The sequence below is a fragment of the Hyaena hyaena genome, unplaced genomic scaffold, assembly GCF_003009895.1.
Source record: "Hyaena hyaena isolate Hyena2069 unplaced genomic scaffold, ASM300989v1 scaffold_193, whole genome shotgun sequence".
In the NCBI taxonomy this organism is placed as follows: domain Eukaryota; kingdom Metazoa; phylum Chordata; class Mammalia; order Carnivora; family Hyaenidae; genus Hyaena; species Hyaena hyaena.
In genome coordinates, this window is record NW_024080823.1 from 1,474,797 (window position 1) to 1,498,630 (window position 23,834).

The 23,834-nt window shown below is 48.9% G+C and overlaps 1 protein-coding gene across 3 annotated transcripts in view; it reads left to right on the top strand.

The window, feature by feature from the left end:
- Window positions 1-22,303, top strand: part of CAPN9 (calpain 9) — a 46,689-nt gene extending 24,386 nt beyond the window's left edge. For 2 of the 3 annotated variants that reach the window (XM_039241257.1, XM_039241259.1), the window contains 13 exons: window positions 2,423-2,500; window positions 4,207-4,367; window positions 5,620-5,777; window positions 5,945-6,153; window positions 9,309-9,345; window positions 10,653-10,733; window positions 12,597-12,654; window positions 14,050-14,114; window positions 14,837-14,905; window positions 15,226-15,304; window positions 16,158-16,274; window positions 18,569-18,627; window positions 21,980-22,303. In XM_039241257.1, coding sequence (XP_039097188.1) covers window positions 2,423-2,500; window positions 4,207-4,367; window positions 5,620-5,777; window positions 5,945-6,153; window positions 9,309-9,345; window positions 10,653-10,733; window positions 12,597-12,654; window positions 14,050-14,114; window positions 14,837-14,905; window positions 15,226-15,304; window positions 16,158-16,274; window positions 18,569-18,627; window positions 21,980-22,006 — 1,198 coding nt within the window. In that variant the 3' untranslated portion in view covers window positions 22,007-22,303. The remainder of the gene's footprint in view (window positions 1-2,422; window positions 2,501-4,206; window positions 4,368-5,619; window positions 5,778-5,944; window positions 6,154-9,308; window positions 9,346-10,652; window positions 10,734-12,596; window positions 12,655-14,049; window positions 14,115-14,836; window positions 14,906-15,225; window positions 15,305-16,157; window positions 16,275-18,568; window positions 18,628-21,979) is intronic. The other variant, XM_039241258.1, reaches the window with a different exon arrangement.
- The last annotated feature ends 1,531 nt before the right edge of the window (window positions 22,304-23,834 follow it).

Below are 23,834 nucleotides of genomic sequence, written 5' to 3' on the forward strand. Positions count from 1 at the left end.
TCTGAGTGGCCTTACTTCCTCCCTCTTTAGCCTTCTGGCCCACCATGCAGTCAAAATGGAAAACCCTTATAATGGCTTTAAAAATTGTAATGCTTATTTATTTTTGAGAGAGAAAAGAGGGAGGGAGGGAAAGGGAGAGGCAGAGAGAAAGGGAGACACAGAATCTGAAGCAGGTTCCAGGCTCTGCGCTGTCAGCACAGAACCCATGAACTGCGAGATCATGATCCGAGCTAAAGTCAGTCGTTTAACCGACTGAGCCACCCAGGTGCCCCTAACATCTTTTTCTTTTTTTTTTTTTTTTAAATGTTTTTTTTTTATTTATTTCTAGGAGAGAGAGAGAGACAGCGTGAGCAGGGGAGGGTCAGAGAGAGAGGGAGGCACAGACTCTGAAACGGGCTCCAGGCTCTGAGCTGGCAGTCAGCACAGAGCCCGACGCGGGGCTCGAACCCACGAACCGCGAGATCATGACCTAAGCGAAAGTCGGACACTTAACCGACTAAGCCACCCAGGCGCCCCTCTAACATCTTTTTCAACTTTCCAGTAATTGTATTTATGTCAGTGGATGTATTCCCTCCCATGGGAATAGTACATATCCCCATGATATTGTGAAAGGCTTGATCTCCAATTATGGTAGCTTCGATATGTGGTGTGTATGTGTGTGTGTTGGGTAGGGGTGGGGGTGGCAATGCATATTTTGGGTGTAAGAATCCCTGAAATATTGCAAGCAGGTTATGCTAGTTTTCTCTCACTGGTCAGTGACCATTGGCCAGAGGCCCAGTAGAGCGACTGAGGAGGTGCAACAGGAAATTCATCTATTACAGAGCGGTCAACTAGGGTTCTTTATTGGTTCCCCAATTATAAAGAAAGGTCTGCCTTGCAGGTGTGTGTCCTCTCCTTGTCCCTTGGGCAATGGCCCAGGTGACAAGAACCAGGGAATGTTTAGATGTGCTTGGGCAGGGCCTACCCACACTGCTCTCTTGGGGTCCTGCTGTCCCAGCCCTGCCCACTCACAGCTCGTGGGGTTCTGGGGTGACTTCCGGCAAGTCTAGAACCTGAGTAGATCTTGAGCTGGTGACCTCCGCTCACAGAAAAGCCACCGCATCACAGTCATCAGCGCGTCTGTCTCTGTTAACGCGACCCCAGCCCGAGGGTGCAGCACATGCCCCCGGGGCAGCCAGTCCTCCCATTGCTGTTCTTGTCACCCCACCTGCCACCGCCATTGGTCCCGCCTTCTTAGAGCCCGGAAGCTGTGGCAGAGATGGATTCACACCCAACCAGCATCACAAGAGGGAAGAGACCCGCCTCCCTCTCCTGGCAGAAATGGAAAGCACAGAAATACTGAAACCCAAATGAACTAGATGGCTTCATATCACACATAAACACGTAGTGTCCTTCAGGTTAGAGACCACGCGGTGTAAAAGGGTGAGGGCTACTTTCGCCTTCTCCTGTGAAACACACAGAGGGAGAAATCAGGAGGGTGTGTTTACTGGGGTCAAAGCCGGACGCTCCCACTCAGCCTCGGGGTGACGGAGGGCAGACCCCCATCCTGATCCCTGATCCTGACCTCCTGTTAGGACGGAAGTGTTGAAAGATTTCCTTAGCCAGTCTGCCCGTTATTGGGGTGTGAACCCCATGGAAGGTAATGGTTCAAAAAGAAAACAATGGCTCTTTGTTCTGCTGTTCCAAGCCTGGCAAGCAAGACCTGGAGACAGGCTCCTTCTGGGTCCTCTGGGTCAAGATATACAGGGCGTGTGCAAGGTGGGCAGTATCAGCTGAGCACCACAGTGGTGGTGACTTAGCCTGAACTATCTAGGGGTGGCTGCAGGGGTCTCAGAGACACGGTGAACTTGGAGGTGAGGTGGAACTCTTGGATTTCAAGGCTGGAGGTGGCAACTGCCCACGTGAGTGCCCTTGTCCATAATCTGAGGTGTGTACCTCCCAGAACCCCACCAGGGTCTTACCAAGGTCACGTGAAGAAGGTGTTTGGTATGTGAAATGTCAAGCCCAGGTGAACATAAGGCATTATTATCACTTTTCAAAACGTCACTGACAGATGAAGAGGACAGGTCAAGAGCTGCTCCAGGGCACACATTTTAATCCACTTGTGGCTTCCATTTGGAAGTTTCTGGTACCCTGCTGGTGTTCAACATCCTATGACGGTCCCATGATAATCCCCCATGGAGGGGCTTCAAATGACCCCAAGGGCCTTTTTCCATCAGCTGCTTTGGATGCTCCCTTTTCAGCCAGCCTCCATGTCCCCTGGGACACTTCTGGGGCCCAGGAGTAGTCCCTGACCAGGGTCAGTCCCCACATGGCCACTATCCTGCCTCCTCAGGAGGGGTGCTCCTCTCTGCCAAGGCCAATGTTGTTTCGGCTGCTGCACAAGACCTTCCACCTAAAGGCTGACTTTGCTCACTCTTAGTTCCTCCGAGTGGCTCTCCGTTGGACCAGCTGAGCAGAAGCGCTTGTGTCACACGGCTCTCGACGATGGGGAATTCTGGTACAGTGCCTGCCTGTTTTCCTTTCTGTATTAACTACATGGCAGGTATGAAAGTGCCCTCTCACCCTTGGCTTGCTTGCTGGTTTTCTCTGTCTTTGTTTGATTTCTCTGGTCAATCAAATACATCTGTCTCAAACCCCTTGCATTCGCCCAGGTTGGCAGAGATTTGATTAGTTAGTGTGGCTGAGCCTGGGTCTGCAGCCCAGCACTTCTCCCCTAAACTACCCATCATCCGAGTTTGCACAGTGAATTTGTAAGCAGGGAGCCCCACTTCTCCCAGGGACTTCTCCCTTGCCCAACTTGATGATGAGGACCCCTGAAGGCAGTGACCTTGAGAGCTGAACATAGACTGAAGTGGGCACGAAACATTCCTAGTCTGGACTTTCCACAGGGTGGAATCTCTTTGCTTAACGGAAAGGTTTTATGAACATGTATTTATTCATTTTGAGAGACAGTGCATGCACGAATGGGGGAGAGACAGAGAGAGAGGAAGAATGCCAAGCAGGATCCACACTATCAATATAAAGCACAACGTGGTGCTCAGTCCCACAAATTGTGAGATCATGACCTGAGCCAAAATCAAGAGTCGGACGCTTCATCAACTGAGCCATCCAGGTGCCCCTAACTGAAAGTTTTTAATAGACCTTCGTCCCTAGAAGCTTTTTTTTTAAATCATATTTCTTCCTGTGGGGTTCAGAAAACAGTTGGCTCTTCCAATCACGCAAGACCAAAAGTTCTGGATTTCTAGCTTTATTCCCTCGGGAGCAAACCAGTCATTTATTGCCTGAGCTCACCTCTTTCTTCTATACCTTATTAAACACAACAAGCAAAAACCAACACCTATTAATATTCCAGCTTTTCCCATTCTCTTCCTCTAGAGCACAGCCTCTGTCTTCCACATTTTTACAGTTTTAACAAATATATTGCCATTTGTAACATGAATATCTATTTTCCAGTTCCAATATTTCCTTGAACCTGCCCATATGATACCACATATTTTAGAATTCTGTAATGGCGGCTTCATACTTCAAGGCACCAATGACTTGGGATACTACCAGCTGCTGTCACAAATAGACTCAGATGTATATATAAAGACTCAAATGCAATAAAGTTTCTCTCTCACCCGTTATAACAGTCCAGGAAGACACCCCTATTCTGTGGGTGACTCTCTGTGTGCAGTGATTCAGGAACCCAACCCCCTTCTTCCATATGGCTCCACCATCCCCTGGGTCACACAGTCACTTGCAAGAAGCCAGCAGAAGAAGAAAAACAAGAAAGGTTGTAGAAGACACCTCCCCTTCCTAAAAGCTTTGACCCACACATCACTGGTTACACCCCACTCTAGATAAAAGGAGTGAGTTTCAGTCCTTGGCTCCATTTTGATGGGTGAACTTTGGTGGCCTGCTTCAGGAACCATGAGGTCATAAGTCAAAGAAATTTATGGAAAACATGTAGGATCCACAAGCTTGAGAGATTAACAAGCTATTAAATTGGACATTAGATATTTACCTTGAATTTTGAGTACAGATGTTCTGGGTTTTCCTTACCTTTGTTTGTGCATTTTCTGTCTGCCCACACCTAAGCCTTCCCCATCCTTGAGGACAGATGCAGCCACTCGCTAATGGTCAGTCAGATGATGAAGCGAATGAGTGGATCATGGCATCACCATCACCTCCTATCCCTGGTGTCTCTCCACCTCGTTGCAGGATGGCGTTTAGGGACTTCAAGTCCCACTTTGACAAAGTAGAAATCTGCAACCTCACTCCTGACGCCCTGGAAGAGAATGCTGTCCACAAATGGGAGGTGATGGTCCATCAAGGAAGCTGGGTACGGGGCTCCACCGCCGGGGGCTGCCGCAATTTCCTAGGTGGGTTGTCTGCCTGTCACTCTCTGTCATTGCAAAGTGTCCCGTCCAACCTGGGGTATGTCAGTGGATCAGGGCCAGGACCCTAGAGAAAGCCTGAAGTGTGGAGTTAGACAGTAGGATTTCAGAGATGGCTGGTGAGGACTGCAGAGAAGTAGCAAGAAGCTGAATAAGAATTGCTCAAGGATGGGGCGCCTGAGTGGCTTAGTTGGTTAAGCGTCTGACTTCAGCTGAGGTCATGATCACATGGTTCATGGGTTCGAGCCCCCCGTCGGGCTCTGTGCTAATGGCTAGCTCAGAGCCTGGAGCCTGCTTCAGATTCTGTATCCCCTTCTCTCTCTGATCCTCCCCTGCTCACGCTGTCTCTCTCTCTCTCTCTCAGAAATAAATAAAACATTAAAAGTAGGTTTTAAAAAAATTGCTCAAGGAAACTCTTTTGTTTTACTACTTGGGTTCTTTTCCATTACAAGTAATAGAAAACACAATTCATGCTAGTTTAGCAATAAAAAGGGATTTTTTCCCCCTATATAAGTGCAAAATTCAGAGGAGAAGCAGCATGGGCTTTAGGCATAGTTCTATCAACACATTGGTTTGTAATTCTCTGCTCTGCCTTCTTCTCTCTGTTGACTTCTTCCTCAGTCTAGATTTCTTTAGAGTCACAGGAGGGCTACCAGAAGCATCCAGGGCTTTCAGAGCCTTCGTTTGCACAAACAGCCAGAGCTCCTGAGGGTCATCCAACAAAAGTCCTCAACTCCCTTCTAACTGGGAATTCCCTGAGCCCATATTGCCTGGTGAATGCCACAAGCTGGTTGGCTTTGTTCTAATGGTCCGAGGCAACAGGGGCTGGCAAAAACCACTCAGTGTTCACCCCTGGAGCCGGGAGTGGGGTGGATTCTGCCCAAATTGTACAACTCCAAAGGCACCGCACTCTCCTTTGAAATACCACATGGACAAAATAAGGTGGAACAAACTGTAGCTGAGTAGGCCCAGAAGAATGTCTTTTAAAAGCTCTGTGGGAAATGGTTCAAGAGAAAGTGGAAATGAAAGGGAAAGCACTTGGCATTCTCACTGGGATTACGGGAAGTAGAGCATGAGAGCCATCGGAACAGGGAGAGAAGAAATAAATGACTTTCTCAGGTTTGGGAGGATGTGTAGGGGTGGATGGTGTGTGTGTGTGTGTGTGTGTGTGTGTGTGTGTGTGTCCTTTGTGGTTTTCTAAAGGAAGGCAAAATAATTCACTTCTTTCAAATGGCAGATACCTTCTGGACCAATCCACAAATAAAATTGTCCCTGACTGAGGAAGACGAGGGACAGGAGGACTGCACTTTCCTTGTAGCCCTGATGCAGAAGGATCGAAGGAAACTCAAGAGGTTTGGTGCCGACATGCTGACCATTGGCTATGCCATTTACCAGGTGGGTAGGAAACAACCTGCTCTTCAGAGTCCACCACGTACATGCTGGATTCTCAGCTCCTCCTCGGCCACATGCCAGAGACTCAATGGCCAGTCCCCAAACTGTGTCTGAATACCCAAGACCAATGGCCCTCCTTACAGAACCACCCACTTGCGTTCCCATTGCAGAGCCCCCGCAAAGACGAACACCTGAACAAAGACTTCTTCAAGTACCATGCTTCCCAGGCCAGAAGCAAAACGTTCATCAACTTGAGAGAAGTCTCGGACCGTTTCCAGCTGCCCCCTGGGGAGTACATCCTGATTCCCAGCACTTTTGAGCCCCATCAGGAAGCTGATTTCTGCCTGAGGATTTTTACGGAGAAGAAAATTATCACCCAGTGAGTAACGGGTCCAAGAATCCCTCTTTATTTAGTGGCTCAGTCCCCAAGAAGCCACCAGGGGACAGTTGGAGCCTTGACCCCTCTCTTCCCTTCTCCAACGCCCCACCTGAGAAATCAGGCAGGAAGGTCTCTTAACCCATTTGCAAAGCAGGATGCATTTCCATGTTGGTTGTGTTCCTTCCTTCCCCCAAACAAGCCACTGAAAAGCTGCTCCCTCCAACCACTTCCAGAATCATGCTCACCAGACCCTCTTGGGTGGAGCCCTTCATTTTCCAGACCCTATGCCCAAGAAACTTCTGGAGTGGGACCCACATTTAGAAATGTTAGGACTTAATTCTGAGCATGGTGAAGGGGGTGGCCATTACAGTGACCTGTTCTTTCTAGGTTTCTAGAAAGTTTCTTGAATGACCTGTTCTTTCATCAGTTAATATTGTCAAGTTGTTTGGGGTCATCAGTCTCAGCCTAGGGACAACAATGCCATCAGCTAGGAACACCCAAGGGCACTCATCTGGGCCTGTATTACCTGTGGTGAGCCCCCACAGATGTTTCCCCAGCCGGAACCAACCATGAGGCCAGACATATCTCAGCAATGACCCAGGGAACTTGGAAATGATAAGGTTTATTACTTACAGGTTCTGGGAAGTACACAGCACACCTGGAGCCACACAGTGATGTCTTGACTAGAGAGAGAGAGCAAGAGAGCACAGGCTTGGGGTTTTGCCTTTATTGAGGTCAAGAGTAGGAGTCTAGAGTTTCAAAAGGGTCACTATTGGTGAATTAAAATGCCAGAAGGAAAAGGATATAATGATCAAATGGTCTACCAGAGCTTTCTAAAAAAAGAGGGAACTTCATGGGTGGGGTGGCTGGGTTTTTTATCTAGCTGTATAGCTCGTGGCATGTTTATTTGAGATGGATGTCTTTTAAATGGATGCCTGAACAGTCAAAAATGTAAATTCAGGCACTTACATTACCATCAACAAAGCTAATGGTCAACTGCTTACCTTGCACAAGTCTGCCTTCCATTTTATATACCCTACTTTCTGCTGCCTCCCTTTTGCAGCATCTTAGCAAAATTATATTGTATCAGATAGCTCTATGAAAAACTTTCCTGTTGCTGCCCTTTCACCATCAGTTGTTCCGTGGCAGAGGGAAAAAAAAATAGCTCAAGATGCAAGTGCCCACTTCTTTACCCAACAGAGACATTCTAGGGATCGCCGAGAATTCTGTATTTGGGCTACAGGTCCACCTCCAACTAAGGATCGACCTGAGAGAACAAGATGGAGTCAGTGCTGACTCTGTGGCCTCCAGTTTTATCTTCTATTTAGTGGGATAGAGTTGGATTGGTGGCGGGCATTGAGAATATTCCCAGTTCTCAAGTCTGGCTGGGTCTCCCGAGCTGATTACAGAAGGCGTGATTCTTTCTCGTCAGCTGAATAGAAGCAATAAGATCTTAAATTTTTAAAAATTCTGCCAGAGAGCTGTTCTCCGGTCTTCTCCCAGATAAATCTCCCAGTATCTGTTCACACAAAAGCACCTGTACGAGAGCCGTGAAGATTGGCAATTTTGTGGGCAGCCATAACAAGAGAGGGAAAGCCAGGCAGTGCCCATCCCACACTTTATGTTCCCTGCCCCGGCAGTGGGCTGAGATCAGAGTCCTGGGTATCCATAGAAGATTCACACATGCCAGAGCTAAGTCCATACTCAAGTTTGCCCTGAACAAAGTACTTTAGCTTTCTTTTTCCATGTTTATTTATTTTTGAGAGAGAGAGAAAGACAAAGTATGAGCGGGAAGGGACAGAGAGAGAGAAGGAGACACAGAATTCAAAGCAGGCTCCAGGCTCTGAGCTATTAGCACAGACCCTGATGCAGGGCTCCAACTCATGAACCATGAGATTATGATCTGAGCCAAAGTCAGATGCTTAACCAACTGAGCCACCCAGATGCCTCTGAACGAAGTACTCTAGTCTGCTGCCATCTCAAGCATAAACAGCAGCTCTGTAGCTCAGTAACTAAAGAAACACATTAAGCTCTACTTCCATTGGCTTCGTCCTCTTGAGAGGATCCTAAACGATTTAAGAAGTTCTGAAAGGGTTCTGTTGTGCATGCCCGAGGGATGGTCAGGACCCCAACTCAGTCAGGATTCTGGCCTCCTTTGTCACTCTTATCTGCGAAGTCCCACTGATTAGTCCTTCCAGATCTTCCTTCTGAAGAGCCTTCACAAGGAACCAGGCTGCCGTTCCTAATGCTGCCGGCAGCGGCCAGTTCTGGGCACCCTCTACTCTGGCTCCATTTTAATGTTTGATTATTGGTATTACCTTTGAATTTTTAGCAGTTTTTCTTGGGGAGTGCTTCAAGTTTACACTGTAAGATTGGAGTCTTCCAAATGTTTTAGGATCACCAAAAGCTAAAGCCCACTCCTCCTCTCAATATTATTGCTTTCCAGACAGTATAGGTTCCCCTAAATATGTGAGCAGAAAAATTAACATTTCCATTATTTTTACTCTTTTCCCCAAACATAAGCACATACGCACACAGCCCCCACCCCTACCTCTGACACCCATAGAGGGAGCCAGAATTTATATCCTTGGTGGGAGGGGCTAGGGGTAAAGGATCAAGCTTCTGGGGAAATTTTTGGTTCTGACCCAACTTGCTCTACAATAGTTTCCAATTCCCCTAGAAATAACCCTCAATAGACTGAATGATCATGTCCAGGGAACTGAATATGCTTTGGGGATGTAGAGCTCATGGGTGTAAGGAAAGTGCCTGGCTCTTGGGTCCTCCGGGGCTCTGCTATCCTATAAACCACTTCATAAATATCCCTTGTTAAAGCACATCCAGGAAATAGAGGGTGGTAGCTGGTAGTTTCTTTTACTTCTCGGAGTCCAGAATTTACAAGTTCTCCTCGGCTGATGGCTACACTGCTTCCCTCTCATTTTTATGCTGGGAAGGGTCTGAGGGATAGAGGAGAGAGAAAAGTCAATGCAGGAGGTCTTCAGACCCTGTGAAATGTAACCACCGTGGAAAAAGAAGGGCTTCAATGGGCCAGAACCTTCCAATCCCTCAGGGCTCCCGTTAGTGCTGCAGATCCTAGGGAGGAAGTCAATCCACAAGTAAGCCAGCATGTTTTCTGCCTCCCCTCGCCCCCCAACCAGGGACATGGATGGAGATGTGAACATTGACCTTCATGAGGTGAGCCTTCTCATGTTACTCTGGAGGGTGGGATTCAGTGACTGTTCTGAAAACTTCCTTCAATCACAGCGTCATTCAAAACTTTGGGGTTTGGGAAATGGCTTATCTGTGGTCAGGTAAGTACCTCGATTCTAACTTCCTGGAGAACAGGCTTTGTACCTTCTAAGTCTTTCATATCCCGCCAGGACCAGGCATGGGGACGAGGTAGGTGCCCAGAAGAAAGCTCTGTTTGGAGCGATCTTTCTCTGTGCTACCAACTCACTCTGTTCGGTAGCTGCTGCTTCTGAAGGGGATGAAATGTCTTTAAAGTGCATTCAAGTTAAGAAAAATAATCGATAAGAAGAAAATGAGAGCAGCTAGTAGATCCTTTTACAGTGGACTTAAAGCAACATGTTACTTCTTCCTGACGATGCGTGTGCTGGAGGGCGGAGAGGGTGGGTTTTAGACTTGTCCAAGGGATGTAAGACATTCCAGAGGGGCTGAGGTGTAGCCTGAACAGTCTGACACTTCCAGAGTCAGTTCTGATCTGCACGAGACAAAACACCCAAAACATTTACTGAGCTCTTTCCGTGCTTGAGGCCCCAGGCTCCCTGCTGGAGACCTCTGCCCTCGAGATTTTACCACCTGTCAAGACAGATGGTTAAGTGAGTAATTACAGTCAAGAGTGGTGAGGGTCAGACAGAGGAGGTGCAGGGAGATGGGTTTGGGAAATGGCTTATCTGCGGTCAGGTAAGTACCTCGATTCTAACTTCCTGGAGACCTGGCGGGGACCCCATCTCCGTCAGGATTCTGGCCTCCTTTGTCGCTCTCATCAGTGAAGTCCCACTAAGTAGTCCCTCCAGACCTTCCCTCTGAAGAGCCTTCAACAAGGAATCAGGCTGTTATTCCTTTTTTTTTTTTTAATTGTTTTTAACATTTTTATTTATTATTGAGAGACAGAGAGAGACAGACCATGAGCATGGGAGGGGCAGAGAGAGGGGGAGACACAGAATCTGAAGGAGGCTCCAGGCTCTGAGCTGTCAGCACAGAACACGACACAGGGCTGAACTCACAAACTGTGATCTTGACCTGAGGCAAAGTTGGACGCTCCACCGACTGAGCCATCCAGGCGCCCCCAGGCTGCCATTCCAAATGCTGCTAGCAGCGGCCAGTTCTGGGGGCCCCCACTAAGCAGCGAGGTCCCAGCCTCTCCCACAGGGCTGCACCATCTCCAGGGCGGGCCTCTTTTGATTTCTTGCTATTTGGGAAGCAAATGCCAAGTCTCTTTTCTGTGGGGTCCAACGTGAGTTCCTCTGGTTGCTTTTTAGCCTCCGAAGCCGACTCCAGCTGGCCAGGAGACAGAGGAGGAACTGCAGTTCCGGGCCCTGTTTGAACAAGTTGCCGGTGAGGTAGGGCTGGCTGCAAGCTGCACTTGGCCTTGATCCCCTGCAGAGCCCTGGGGCCTGGTCTTCTCCGCTGGGGGATGCAGGAAGACGCTTGTCTGCCACACTTCCCAGAGGCCTGGTGGACCTAATCCCAGCGTGAGGCCAGCCCTGGTCACTCGGGGGGCTCTCAGGACCACCTCCTCCACTGCACCCGCCCCTCACGCCGGTCCACCACCGTCAGTGGGGTAATAGCACCCAAAGGAGCTCTGCCGGCCCAGAGGCTTTCTGTGAAAGGCTAGAGAAAGCTTTGAAAAGGTGGCTCATTGAGATTTACCCATAGACCACTGCCATCAAAATGTTCACTCTGCTCTGGGGGACGGTGGTGTTGCTCGGAGAGATACCATCAAATTAGAAACGTGACTTCTGTCCAGTGACATCAGCAGCATGGCCAGGTTTGGCAGCTTGGGCCAGACCATGGGGGAAGGAGGGGATCTGTCTCTCACCTCCCACTCCCCGACTTCATTCCTTGTCCCTCAGTAGTCAGCTTGTTTCGAGGGGCCCCCTGGGTATCTCCGGGCCGGTCTCCTCTGTTCTAGAAACTGCCCCACCTGTGTTCCCTTATAGCCATAAATAGGATTAGCCATTTCATGGCAGGTGCTAATGACTGCATTAGCTTCCTGCCTCGATGGGGCTCCTCTGTCATAATACCTGTGTGACACCTACGCCGGGGGTCGAACAAAGCCGTAATGGTGGGATTTCGGGCAGTGTAATAAACAAGAGCTCAGGGAGACTTGGGGACAACTGTCTGGGTGGAGAGAAGAGAGGCCCCGTGCAGGCAAAGTGGCCATCCGTTCTCCCTCCGGGGCTGAGTGCCCAGGTGGGGAAAGGAGTGAATGGCTCATGCCTGGCACCTGATGCCATCTGGAGGTCAGGCCTGGGTGGGCACCTCCTCCCAGCTTCGGAGGGACAGAAGTTGCCGGAAATGGAGATCCCAGCTGGAAGGGAAGTGAGGGATGTTGCAGGAGATTCTTTCAAACTTTGTTCACGACCGAAAAGCACTGGCTAGAATTCAGCTCGTGGGCTCCAGTCCTGCTCTCCTGCGGACTGGCCCAGCGACTTGGGCTCGTGGCTCCATCCAGAGGAGGCTTGGGCCACATCAGCCATTCCCCAGTGGGGCTGAACACCCCAAATCCCGTTCCCCAGGCCTCCTAAGCTCCAGGGTGGGCAGGCGTGTGGGGAAATAACATCACGGGTGATTCACATGTCGGTTCAAAACCCTGGACCGAAGGAGCGCTAAGTCCGCGCTGCTCAGTCATGGACAGATACATTCTCTCAGCATCCTGGGAAAATGCAGATTTTCTGGCCAGGAGGGCGGGGCGGGGCCCGGAACTCCACATCTCTCCCCAGCTTCTAAGTGCCCTCAATGCTGAGATTTAGTGCATTGAGCAGATGGCCTTAGATTAGTGGTTCTGAAATTCACCCTAGATCATTTGAAAATAATCCATGGGATACCTTCCCTGCTCTTCCAATTGCAATGGTCCCTGCAGTGAGCTCCTGGTGCGGGCACTTCTAATACTCTCCAGGCAGGTCTGCTGCACAGAGGCCTGGAGACCCGGACACAAATGTGCTCCGACATAAGCACCTAGGGAGCTTGAGCTCAGTGGGGAAGCTTGCCTTGCGCTGCCCAGTCTTCCCATCCTTTCTGGGATGGGCATGAGCCCCTGAGAAGTTCAGCGGGCTGCAGTCACCCATGACACAGGCACACGGGCCTGCGGCAAAGTCCTTGAGGCCCGGGCTGTTGCTTGAGCCAAAGCAAGCTCAGAACCGGAAGCAATTAACAAAGAAGGCGCTGTGGGCCATCAAAAGCAATTGTCTCCCCTTCAACAGGACATGGAGGTGACCGCAGAGAAACTGGAATATATTTTAAATGCTGTGCTGCAAAAGAGTAAGTGCTCACATCCGCCGCCCATGGGGGACCCCAGGGCCCCTGTGGGGGGGACGTGGGACCTGTGACTGCATGCCACCTGGCTCTCCTCCAGCTCATCCAGGCTCCCTGCTTTCCAGGGCTGACTTTCGGTAGACTTTAAACACAGCTTTTGTTGTTTATTTCCTGATTACAAAAATGATGCCAGTTATGGGAGAAAATTCTAAAATAGTCATAAAAGCCTTGAGACAAAGACAAAAGCCACCAATAATCTAACTGCCCATAAATAACCACCGTTAAGATACGTATGTATGTCTTCATGTGTGTGAATAATATGTGTCGTCTGGGTGTGTCTCTCAGTTTGTGGATGTATGTGCATGCACATAATTGTAATTACACTATAGATACAATTTTTTACATTTTTTTATGTTTATTTACTTTTGAAAGAGAAGGAGAGAGAGAACGAGTGGGGAAGGGGCAGAGAGATGGGGAGACGCAGAATCCAAAGCAGGCTCCAGGCTCCGAGCTGTCACCACAGAGCCTGATGCAGGGCTTGAACTCATGAACTGTGAGATCATGACCTGAGCCGAAGAAGTCAGTTGCTCAACTGACTAAGCCACCCAGGCACCCCTTTACAATTTTATTTTTTTAATGTCACATTTGAGATATAATTCACATACTATACAATTCACCCACCACAACTTTTAGGATGTTCGGAAAGTTGTGTAACCACCACAACCAAGTTTAGAACATTCCATCACTCCAAGAAGAAACCGTGTACCCAGTAGCCATCATTCCCCAGAGAGAGAGAGAGAATCCCAAGCAGGCTTCATGCTCAGCACACAGCCTGACACGGGGCTCCATCCCACAACCCTGGAATCATGACCCGAGCCAAAATCAGGAGTCAGATGCTTAACCTACTGAGCCATCCAGATGCCCCTTTCTTCAGTGACTTAAAATCCTGCCTTTTAAACAGACTTTTTAATGAGCATTTTTCCAGGTCATTACATATGCTTCAAAATCACGGTTCTTAAGGACTGTGTAATAATCCGCCCTATACCCATAAACTAACTTACTGCCCCTACCCTTCCATTGGGCATTTACATCATTTCTAAATGTTTGCCATCATTAATAACCAAATGAGAAAAATCTTAATTTGTAATTCTTTGCCTGGGATTCTTAACACGAGGGTAAAGGATGGAAAGATATTCCCAGTTTTAAGGCATTTCTTTTTATAGTTCGCAAATTCTCCTCACAAAAGGCCATGTCAGTTTCCACTCTCGCCAGCATTCTGGGAATGACCACGTGTCCCCGTCACCAGCCCCAGATCTGACCACACGGTGGGACTTCCAGCAGCCGGGGTTAGAGGCATCTTATCGTGTGTCTAATGAATTCCGCTCCCATGTGTGATTTCAGAAAAGGACATCAAATTCAAGAAGCTGAGCCTGATTTCCTGTAAAAACATCATTTCCCTAATGGACGTATCCTTCCAAATCCAAGAGCAGAAATAGCCATGTTTTGCTCCAACACAGACCTTCCTGGATTGCGACATCCTTCACGGGTAGAATAGTTATCTCCTCAGAGAACAACCCAAGACTGGGAAGCCCCTAGAATTGGAGCCGAGTCAAGAGGCACAGACTGGCCAGTGAGGGGAAGGTTTTGAAGGGACTTGGGAATCTTGTTACCACTTTGGGGTCTCACCTAAGAGAATAAAGTTTTTTTAAATTTTTTAAATTTTTTTTTTGAGAGGGAGAGAGAGAGAGAGCACTAGCTGGAGAGGAGCGGGGGGAGAGGGGAGGGTCGGGGGGTCAGAGGATCCGAAGCAGGCTCTGTACTGACAGCAGAGAGCCCAATGTGGGGCTTGAACTCACAAACCGTGAGATCATGACCTGAGCCAAAGTCGGTCGCTTAACTGACTGAGCCCCCAGGTGACCCTAAAGGGTGTTTTTATTTTTTAATAATGTGCTTATTCAAGCCTTCAGGTGCCCTCCCTCATCTCACCCTTGCCATATTCATTCTTCAGAGATGCACGGCTTGTAGCTAAGCCACCTCCCTAGAGCCCTGCATCTGGTTCCCTGTCCCCCAGGCCAGCCCCTCCCATCCCTCCATCTCTGGAGTCCTACAAGGTACCTCGGGCTGAAACCCGGCTTGCCTGCCTGACTTCCTTTGTTCCTTCCTTCCTTCCTTAATGCTCTCTGCGCAGACCAGCGGCAACGGGAAGCTGGAGTTCGGAGAGTTCAAGGTGTTCTGGAACACGTTGAAGAAGTGGACAGTATGTAACCCGGCCGGGGCCCGGCCTCGGGGCATTTGGTGAGCCTAGGGCAGGAGGGGCTTTTAAACGGTCAAGTGCTGCCGGCCAGGAAAGAGCAGAAGGGAAGCCACCATGATGGAATCCCATTCCCAAGTTCACTTCTCATGCTTCCAGAAGTACCACAGTACTGGTGCCCAAAATGAAAAGGAAAACCCAAGGGGCCAACCTCTCTTGAAGCCCTCGCCCAGCCGGCCCTGAGGGGTCTGTCTCCTCCAGCGCCGGCGGTCATCATCGACGGCGCCTCCGGCCTCTGGTTCTCAGCGCCTCTGTCTTCCCCGTAGAGCCTGTTCCTTCAGTTCGATGCTGATAAGTCTGGCACCATGTCCTCCTATGAGCTGCGGACCGCCCTGAAAGCCGCAGGTAAAGAAAAGCCTAGAAGAGGCTAGAAGCTACTTGCTTCTCATGCCCTAGAGCATGGCCGGTCTTTAACCTGAGTTCATGCTTCTTAAGAGCACAGCCTTGTTAGTGGCAGACCCAGGCCACGGGCTCGGAACTCGCTCCCTCATACCAGGACCCGTGTTTTAAACGACTGTGCAATATTGGAGTCTTTAAAACGTACCCACTAGGGCTGAACTTAGCCTCACCCCCTCTCTCAGCCTCTGGCCAAGCAGGAGTACATGTGACCCTTTGATGGAAGGCGGGAGTGCTTCCAAACCTCTAACTGCTGCTTTCAGATGGTGATCATCATGGTCGAGGCAGGGTGTGCCCGATCCCGTGGTTGGGGGTCAGGGAGGAGCTCACAGAGCTCCTCGGCCACCTGCCACTCTGTCCTTGGCTTTGTCACCAGCAGACTGAATCCAAACCAGATGATTCAGTCATAACTTCTACCAACTCTGTACACACACAAAGGACAGGATCCAAGCGGTGTCTCTCACCCTCCCGCAGTCCCCGCCATGGCGGTCTGAGTGTCTGGGGCTCTGCTGTCCTTGGCACATAGCCATGGCTTTGAGGCCACTGCAGCACGAAGCTGCGTGGTGTTTCCCACAGAGTGTGACTCACAGACAGGTCCCCTGGGCCCCTCCAGAGCTTATAATCTGCTTCCCTCCCAGGTAAGCCAAACATCTAGAAACATTCTCAGCTAGTGTAGACATGCATTGTCTGAGGACGGCGGTCCCCGCTGGGCCTGGGAAGCTGCACTTTGCAAACAGAACACTGGGCGCTTCCCAAAGGTACAGAGGGCCCAGACTTGACATCTCCTCGCTCTTCCCCGCAGGCTTCCAGCTGAGCCGTCACCTCCTGCAGCTGACTGTCCTCAGGTACACAGACGAGGAACTCCAGCTGGGCTTCGATGACTTCCTCAACTGCCTGGTCCGGTTGGAGAACGCAAGCCGTGAGTGTCTGGCGGGGCTGCGCCCCCTGGGCCCCCGGGAAGGGGGTCCATGACCCCTGGGCTCCCTCCCAGGAGCTGGTGAGAGGCCGCAGACAACTCTCATCGTGTGACCTCTGTGCTGTGCGTGGTTGGCTGAGGGGTGGGATTGAGGGTCTTCTGTGCTGCGAAGTTAAGAACCTTCTCTTGCACGACCCGTGGGTTCTGGGCCCAACCTGTGTCCACTGTGCCCCTGGCTTGCTAAGAGCCATTCTCCACACATGCATTCACAGCATCCTTGTGGGAGGACGGGGCCACGGGTGGGCGGCTCCTGCCTCTTGTCTGAGGAAAGGCTCCAGCTGGGATCAAACCTGTCACGGCACCAAGAATCAGCGGAGTCTCTCTCCTTCTTCCTCTCAGTCTCCCTCCGCCCCCCTCCCTCCACCCTACCTTTGTGTCTTGTACGCTCTAAACACTGACCCAGTTATCCCAGACAAGAGTTGTTACCTCAAGAGTTTACATGCAGGGGGTCCTTAGAGCTTACGGTTTCCTGTCACAGTGTCACAGAGTTGAAGCTGAATGAAACACATCCGGGGCCTGTGACCTAGCACCTGGGTGGCTGCCAGGTTGGAGGAGGGAGCGAAATGCGCTGGTGCACAGGGCCCCACACCCCTGAGGATGCCTGCACTTGGTTTAACACTTTGGCGTCGCCATCTTGAATCTTAATCATTTTTGAACAGGGGCCCCCACATTTCCATTTTGCACTGGGCCCCACAAAGTATGGACCCATCCTGCTTGGCATTTTCTAAAGGATGTTTGCTTAGGTGACTTCAAGGCACTCGCTAAACCAAGGCAGGGTCCAGGCTCCTCGGTTCCAGGGCGCTGGGGCTCCGCCCTCTGCTTCTTTTGCACCACTTAGGTCACATGTGATTACCTGCTGAAACCTACCTCCACCAGGCTGTCATACCCGGGAGGAGGTCAGGCTTAGAGGACACACAACGCACTTGTGCTGGCTGATCATCATGATCTGAGAGAAGCAAGCAGGTCCTTGGCCTTGTACACCAAGCCGGGAGGTTGGTCAGCAGTAGTTGGTAAGAGGTGCATTTTAGAAAGGGCACTTCCTGAAAGATCATCACTTACTATAGTTACAGAGTGGCCCAAAAAGACCTAAAAATAATGAGACTTGGTGGCTTCTCTTCTCTCTGCTGCCCCTGTCCTTTCTGAGTCCCCTTGGGCCAATCCTTTGCAACAGCGGGTGCCCATTGTGTTCTTACAATGGAGGGATTTTAGGGGTGGGGGATGGGCACAATAGGAGAAGGGGTTTATAAGAAAAAATAGTGTTTTGTGATGACCGGGCTGTGCAGGAGGCCAAATGAATAGAATCCAAGGGGTGACATGTAGCATCAGTATTTATATTTTCAGGGATTTTTATACCAGCCTCAACAATGATCATTCTGCTCACCTATCATATGTTCTAACATATATTTTTTTCCTGAATTAGTTAATAACAGAGCTCAGAAATTCAGTCCCTTCTCCCTGTAAATATCTCTGACAGGCAGGCTCTAGGCAAACCCTCACTATCATCTAAGACCTGGCCCGTTCTCAACTTCCCCAGGCCCTCTTTCCACGTTGGTTTGCTTGTCTCGGGATTTACCCACCGCATTGGGCTGTTGGGCCCTGTCCATTCTAGGCCTCTCGCCTTCCCCCTTTTTGTTATATCTTTTAAGCTCCCTGGTAACTCTCAAGGGAAGCCAGTGTTGACTGGCTCAGCTACTTTGACAAGATGGGGAGACTGAGGTCCCAGCAAGCAACTTCCAGGCTATTCAGTGCGTTAGCCATGGCGTCCAGCTTAGACGGCTCTCTGTCGTACCCCTGCTCCCACGTGCGGGAGCACCTTGGGGGCACATCTCCTCGTAAGGGGCTCATAGAGATTGAACAGCGTTCAAGACTCATGCAAAACTTTACGTATGTGTGTTTTTTCTCTGGGGAGAAGGTCCGAGATTGCAAGGGATCTGTAGCTCCCAAAAAAGTTAGCACAGGGGAGATGTTTGGGGCCGAGGAGCTGGCTGGCTGACTGACAGGTTGTAGATGACAGCACGTGCCACCCAATGGTAAGGCCACCAGCTCCGCCATCCCAGGAGTTCAAGAGCCTCCGCCATGCGAGATCCCAGTGGAGCCGCCTGAGAAGCCCCATGCTCACCACCAGATGGAGCAGCTCCTCCACGGCTGCCCCGCAGGCCCCAAGATCAGGGGAAATCGTTAAACCTGCCGAAGGAACCCTCCCCACAATGATGTCTTTCCCATGTCTCTTCCATTAGGGGTGTTCCAGGCGCTCAGTACGAAGAACAAGGAGTGCATTCATCTCAGCATAAACGAGGTATGATCCAGCCAGGGCGGGGCAGAGCCCATGCTGTGTAAACACTTGCCAAATGCGCGACTGAATGCGAAGTTTGCACTGACCCACAGGGCAGTGACAACAGTGAAATTGCTACTATTTTTTAGGTACCTGTCAGTTAGCAGTCCATGCAATCATTACAATAGCCCTGTGAGCTAAGGACTAACAGCACCCCCATTTTGCCGAAGTGGAAACTGAGGCATAAAGAGCTTAATCACAGAGTGAGCCAGCAAGCCTTGACTCCTCTTCCTTCTGCCATATGGGTTCCTCATTCTGCCGCCTTCTAGCCTCCAATTTGTTCACTCCCCTTGCTCATGCTGTCCTGCGGGTCTCATGATTCTAAGGGGGGGTCGGTGTGCACGCGTGCGTGTATGCACACGTGTGCACACACCTCAAAAACCCTGAGAAAGACACACCTTGTGCCAATTAGAGGGGCTAACTGCAGCAAAAGCGATGGAGGGCAGAGCACAGATCAGAATTTCAGAGGCTCGGAAGAGGTATCCCAGGTGTAGATAGTCCTCTCCCCTCTGCCCAGAGTGTGGTCTGCAGACCAATAGCTTGGGCATCCCGTAGGGGAGCTTGTTAGAAATGCAGAGTTTCACATGGTGATTACTGTCCACAGTAAGTACTGTCCTCAGCCTCAGAGTTGCTAAGAGACACCATCTTAATTATTCTTGCCACAGAAAAGACGTGATGATTACGTGACCTGAAACACGTGTTAGCTAACGCCACAGTGGTAATCACGCTGCAATATACAAATGTATCAAATCAACACATTGTACATCCTACACTCACACAGTGTTCTATGTCAGTTATATGTCAATAAAATAAATAAAATAAAAAACCACACCAATGAATAAGAAAAGCAGAGCACCAAGCCCCACGCCAGACCTGCTGAATCAGATCTTGTTTTACGAGGATCTGAAGTGATTCCTACTAGTACTGAGGTTTGTGAATGCTGGTTAGTCATTCTCCTGCCCCAAGGGAGGGAGGGAGAAAATTATGAAACGCTTCCCTTCCATGGATCCCATGATTTTTATTTCCCATGATTTTCCTTTCTCTCCCCGTGTCTTCCTGTCCAGCTCTGCTTTCCCTTGGACTTAACGGTAGCAAAGGCAGCAGCCTGTGTCTCCTTCCCTTCCTAGGCTCTTTCTTCTCCTCACCCTTCTTCACATTCATACTGCAAACACTGGCTTATTTCCCAATTCAATAGCCACTTTGGATTTGGGTTGCATTTTACTGACTATCAAGATAAAGAGGTTGATGGCAGTGTGGGCTCTGCTTTGATTTTGGTCAAGTCACCTGCTCTGTGCCTCAGTGTCCCCATTTGCAGAGAGATGGAGGCCTTATGCTTACATCAAAGGTTTGGTTTCTACAAATATCGTATAATTTGGCCATTTATTGTGTCGGCTCACCACCAGTGTTCTCATGTGTGTATCTCAGGCCCCTGGTTACATTGCAATTTCCCTAAGGATAGAAACTGGACGTTTTCCTTTTCTAGTATTCTCTTTAACCTTCAGCGCACACAACACACTCAATAAATATAACTCCTCTGATTGTATAAAACAATATAACTATGTACAATAGCCTGGGGACTCCAAAGAAAGAGGTGTATACTCAAACTGGCTGTTTACAAAAATAAGGGAGATTTCTCAGTTTCATCAAGGTTTAGATACTATTAAGCAAGGGGAAAGGACATTTGCCCCCTATCCCCAGTGCAGGGGGGAGAGTGGGCAGGTGTGGTACTCAATACCCTCTTAGCCAAAGGCCTCAGTACCAGAGCCATGGTGGAAGGGTTCCACTGCCTCAGAGTCAAGGTGTCACTTCCAAACCAAGTGCCCACATGTGTGTGGGAGCTGGAACAAGCTTGCTTTCCTGTCTGCCCTCCCCGAAGTAGACCCAAGTCATCTGGTTCAGCTCCCGCACCCCCCCCCCCACCCCGCCCCATGTTGTCCATCTCCAAGATAACAGGACAAATCTTTGAGTCTTCTCCCTCTCTCTCCCTTCAAGCCCATCATCCTCAACTCTGGCTGCACATTAGATCATCTGGGGAGATTTTAAAATCCAAAGACCTGGCAGTGACCCAGACCAAATAAGTCCATATCTGTCTTTGTAGGGCATAAGCATTGATAGATATATATATATATTAGAGAGAGAGAGAGAATGGGAAATGGGTAGAGGGAGTTGGAGAGAGAATCTTAATTAGGCTCCATTCTCAGCACAGAACCTGAGGCAGGGCTCCCTCCCACAGCCCTAGGACCATGACCTGAGCTGAAATCAAGAGTCGGATGCTTAACCGACTGAACCACCCAGGCACTCCCAAACATTGATACTTTTAAAATTCCCCAGTGAGGTGCCTGGGTGGCTCAGTCGGTTAAGCATTCGACTTCGGCTCAGGTCATGATCTCATGGTTCTTGGGTTTGAGCCCCGCATCAGGCTCTGTGCTAAGAGCTAGCTCACAGCCTGGAGCCTGTTTCAGATTCTGTGTCTCCTTCTCTCCCTGACCCTCCCCTGCTCATGCTGTGTCTCTCTCAGATGTAAAATTTTAAAATATTTAAAAATAAATAAATAAATAAATAAATAAATAAATAAATAAAATTCCCTAATGGGTACAATATGTGGCCAAGTTCAAGAGCCACAGTTAGGAGCGCCCCCTGCCATCCACCTAGGTAACAATGAATCCTTGGACTGCCTGGGTTGGCCCCACCCACTGTTACTCTGTTAAAAGAGCCTGCGCATCATCGTCCTTCACCCGACCGCCTTCCCTGACCCTGGCATCAGCATGTGCTGTGCCCAGGAAGGGGGGCAGAGAGGAGAGAAAATAACATCCCACAAGTCACTACGTTGTGATAGGAAAACTGGAGGGAGGAGGCAGAGGCAAGATGGCGGAGATGAGAAGGAACTGCATGCAACTTCTCCACCAGTTCGCTTGTAAAGAGCCCCGCATGATGAGCCTGCAGCCTCCTCTCGATGGAGGACCACCTGTGTCCTCAGCGTGAGGTGGCCCCTCATCAAAGAGGAAAAGGCATTTCATATTGCCCTGCCTGAGGAGCCTCAGGAAGGCTGTCTGCTTTGCCAGGGAAAAAGCACATTTCCCTCTCTGTCTCACCATCTGCGCTTGACTTGAGCCAATTCAGAACTCAGGACCCCTGGAAAGACATAAAGTGCTGAGAATTCATTTTTTTAAAAAAATATTTTATGTTGAAGCCGAAGTCCACATTAGCAGCCAAGATGGTCGGATGGCAGAGCTGCCGCGAAGTCAACAAACCAGGGCTGGCGGGGAAGTAGAGGGATGACCAGCCCTTCTCTGTCTCTCTCCTTTTTTGTTCCCAGTTTATCAGCTTGACAATGAACATCTGAGGCTTCCCTGGCAAAGACGCAGCCTGTCCAGCTGAGTCTTGACTTCTGGACCGTGAACTTCAGAACGTTTCCTGGTGGGGAGCTCTCCTCCCCTTATCCAACCTCCTCCTCTCCCTGCCCCCCCATCCTCATCTTGGAAGAATGAAATGCACTCAGCTCTGACCTCTGATTTTATGCTATTTCTTTGTACAATCACTTCCCCAAGATGGCTGGTGCCACCACCTGCACCTTATCCTCAGCTTCAGGCATTGCTTCCTCCTACCTTCCCTGCCTCTTCCCACTACTAATTGTCCTAGCTTCAGGGGAGCATCAATCATTATACTCAAACCTCCTATACAGGACGATGTCGTTGTTTTTGTTTGTTTGTTTGTTTTGAGAGAGAGTGTGTGTGCATGCATGAGTGGGGAAGGGACAGAGAGAGGGAGAGAATCCCAAGCAGGCTCCACACTGTCAGCGCAGAGCCTGACGCAGGGCTTGAACTCACAAACTCTGAGATCATGACCTGAGCCGAAATCAAGAGTCAGACACTTAATCAACTGAGCCACCCTGTGGTGTCCTGAGGCACCACAGGACAATGTTTTTATATGTTGGGGCCTGAAATGAGAAGGGAAAGGTGTGAAGTAAAGCAAGAGAGGAATTGAAATGGTACAGCTAGGAAAAAAAAAATTGTTTAGCACAAAAGCAGTGAAGGGGGAACACGTTTTAAAATGAGACATAGAAAACAAAATGACAGAGCTAAATCCAACCACATCAATAATCATATTAAATACAAATGGATAAACACTGTAATTAAAAGGCAGTGATTATAAGAATAGACTAAAATAAGATTCAATGGTTATTGTCTACATGAGACACACTTCACACAAAAAGACACAAATAGGTTAGAAGTAAAATGATGAGGAAGGTATACCATGCCAACGGTAGCAATAAGAGAGCCAGAGTAGCTGTGTTACTATCAAGTGAAAATTAACTTTCTGGTCAAAAAATATTTCTAAAGACAAGAAGGGATATTACATAGTAATGAAGTGTAAATACATTAGAAAGATATAACAATTATAAATGTAACTCTATATAACAGCAAAGCCTCAAAATTTATGAAGCAAAAGTGCATAGTGTTGAAAGAATAGGCAGTCTAACAATTAGAAAGTTCAATATCCCCCTTCAGTAATTGATAGCACAGCTAAACAGAAAATCAGCAAATACACAGACACCTAAATAACACTACCAAGCAACTTGACTAAGAGACATTTTTAGAGTATTTTTAGAGTACTCTATCTAAAATAAATACACATTTTTTTTCAAAAGCAGATGGAACATTCTCCAGGTTATATTATATACTAGGCCATCAAACAAATTTCAATGTATGTATGTAATACTCCATACTAAGGGAATCAGGGACAAAAGCTTCATGATCATCTTAACATTTGCAGAAAAATGTCCAACAAAACCCAACATTATTCATGATCAAAGCTCTTGAAAGACCGAGAGTAAAAGGAAACTTTCTCAACTTCATAAAAGGCAGTTGTAAGAAACCCACAACTCTCATACTTAATGGTAAGAGACATGGTAAAAGATTGAATCCTTTCCCCCAAAGATCAGGAATATGGCAAAGATATCAGTGCTCACCATTTCTGTTCAACGCTACACTTGAGGTTCTACTCTGTAATAGGGGCCAGAAAAAGCAGTTAAATACACAGAGACTGTAAAGGAAAGAGTAAACCTGTTTACAGATTCATAGATGACATGAATCTGTACACAAAAACTGAAGATGGTACATAAAAGCTACATAAAGAACAAAGTAAGAATAGTTAGTCTGCTTGATTTCAAA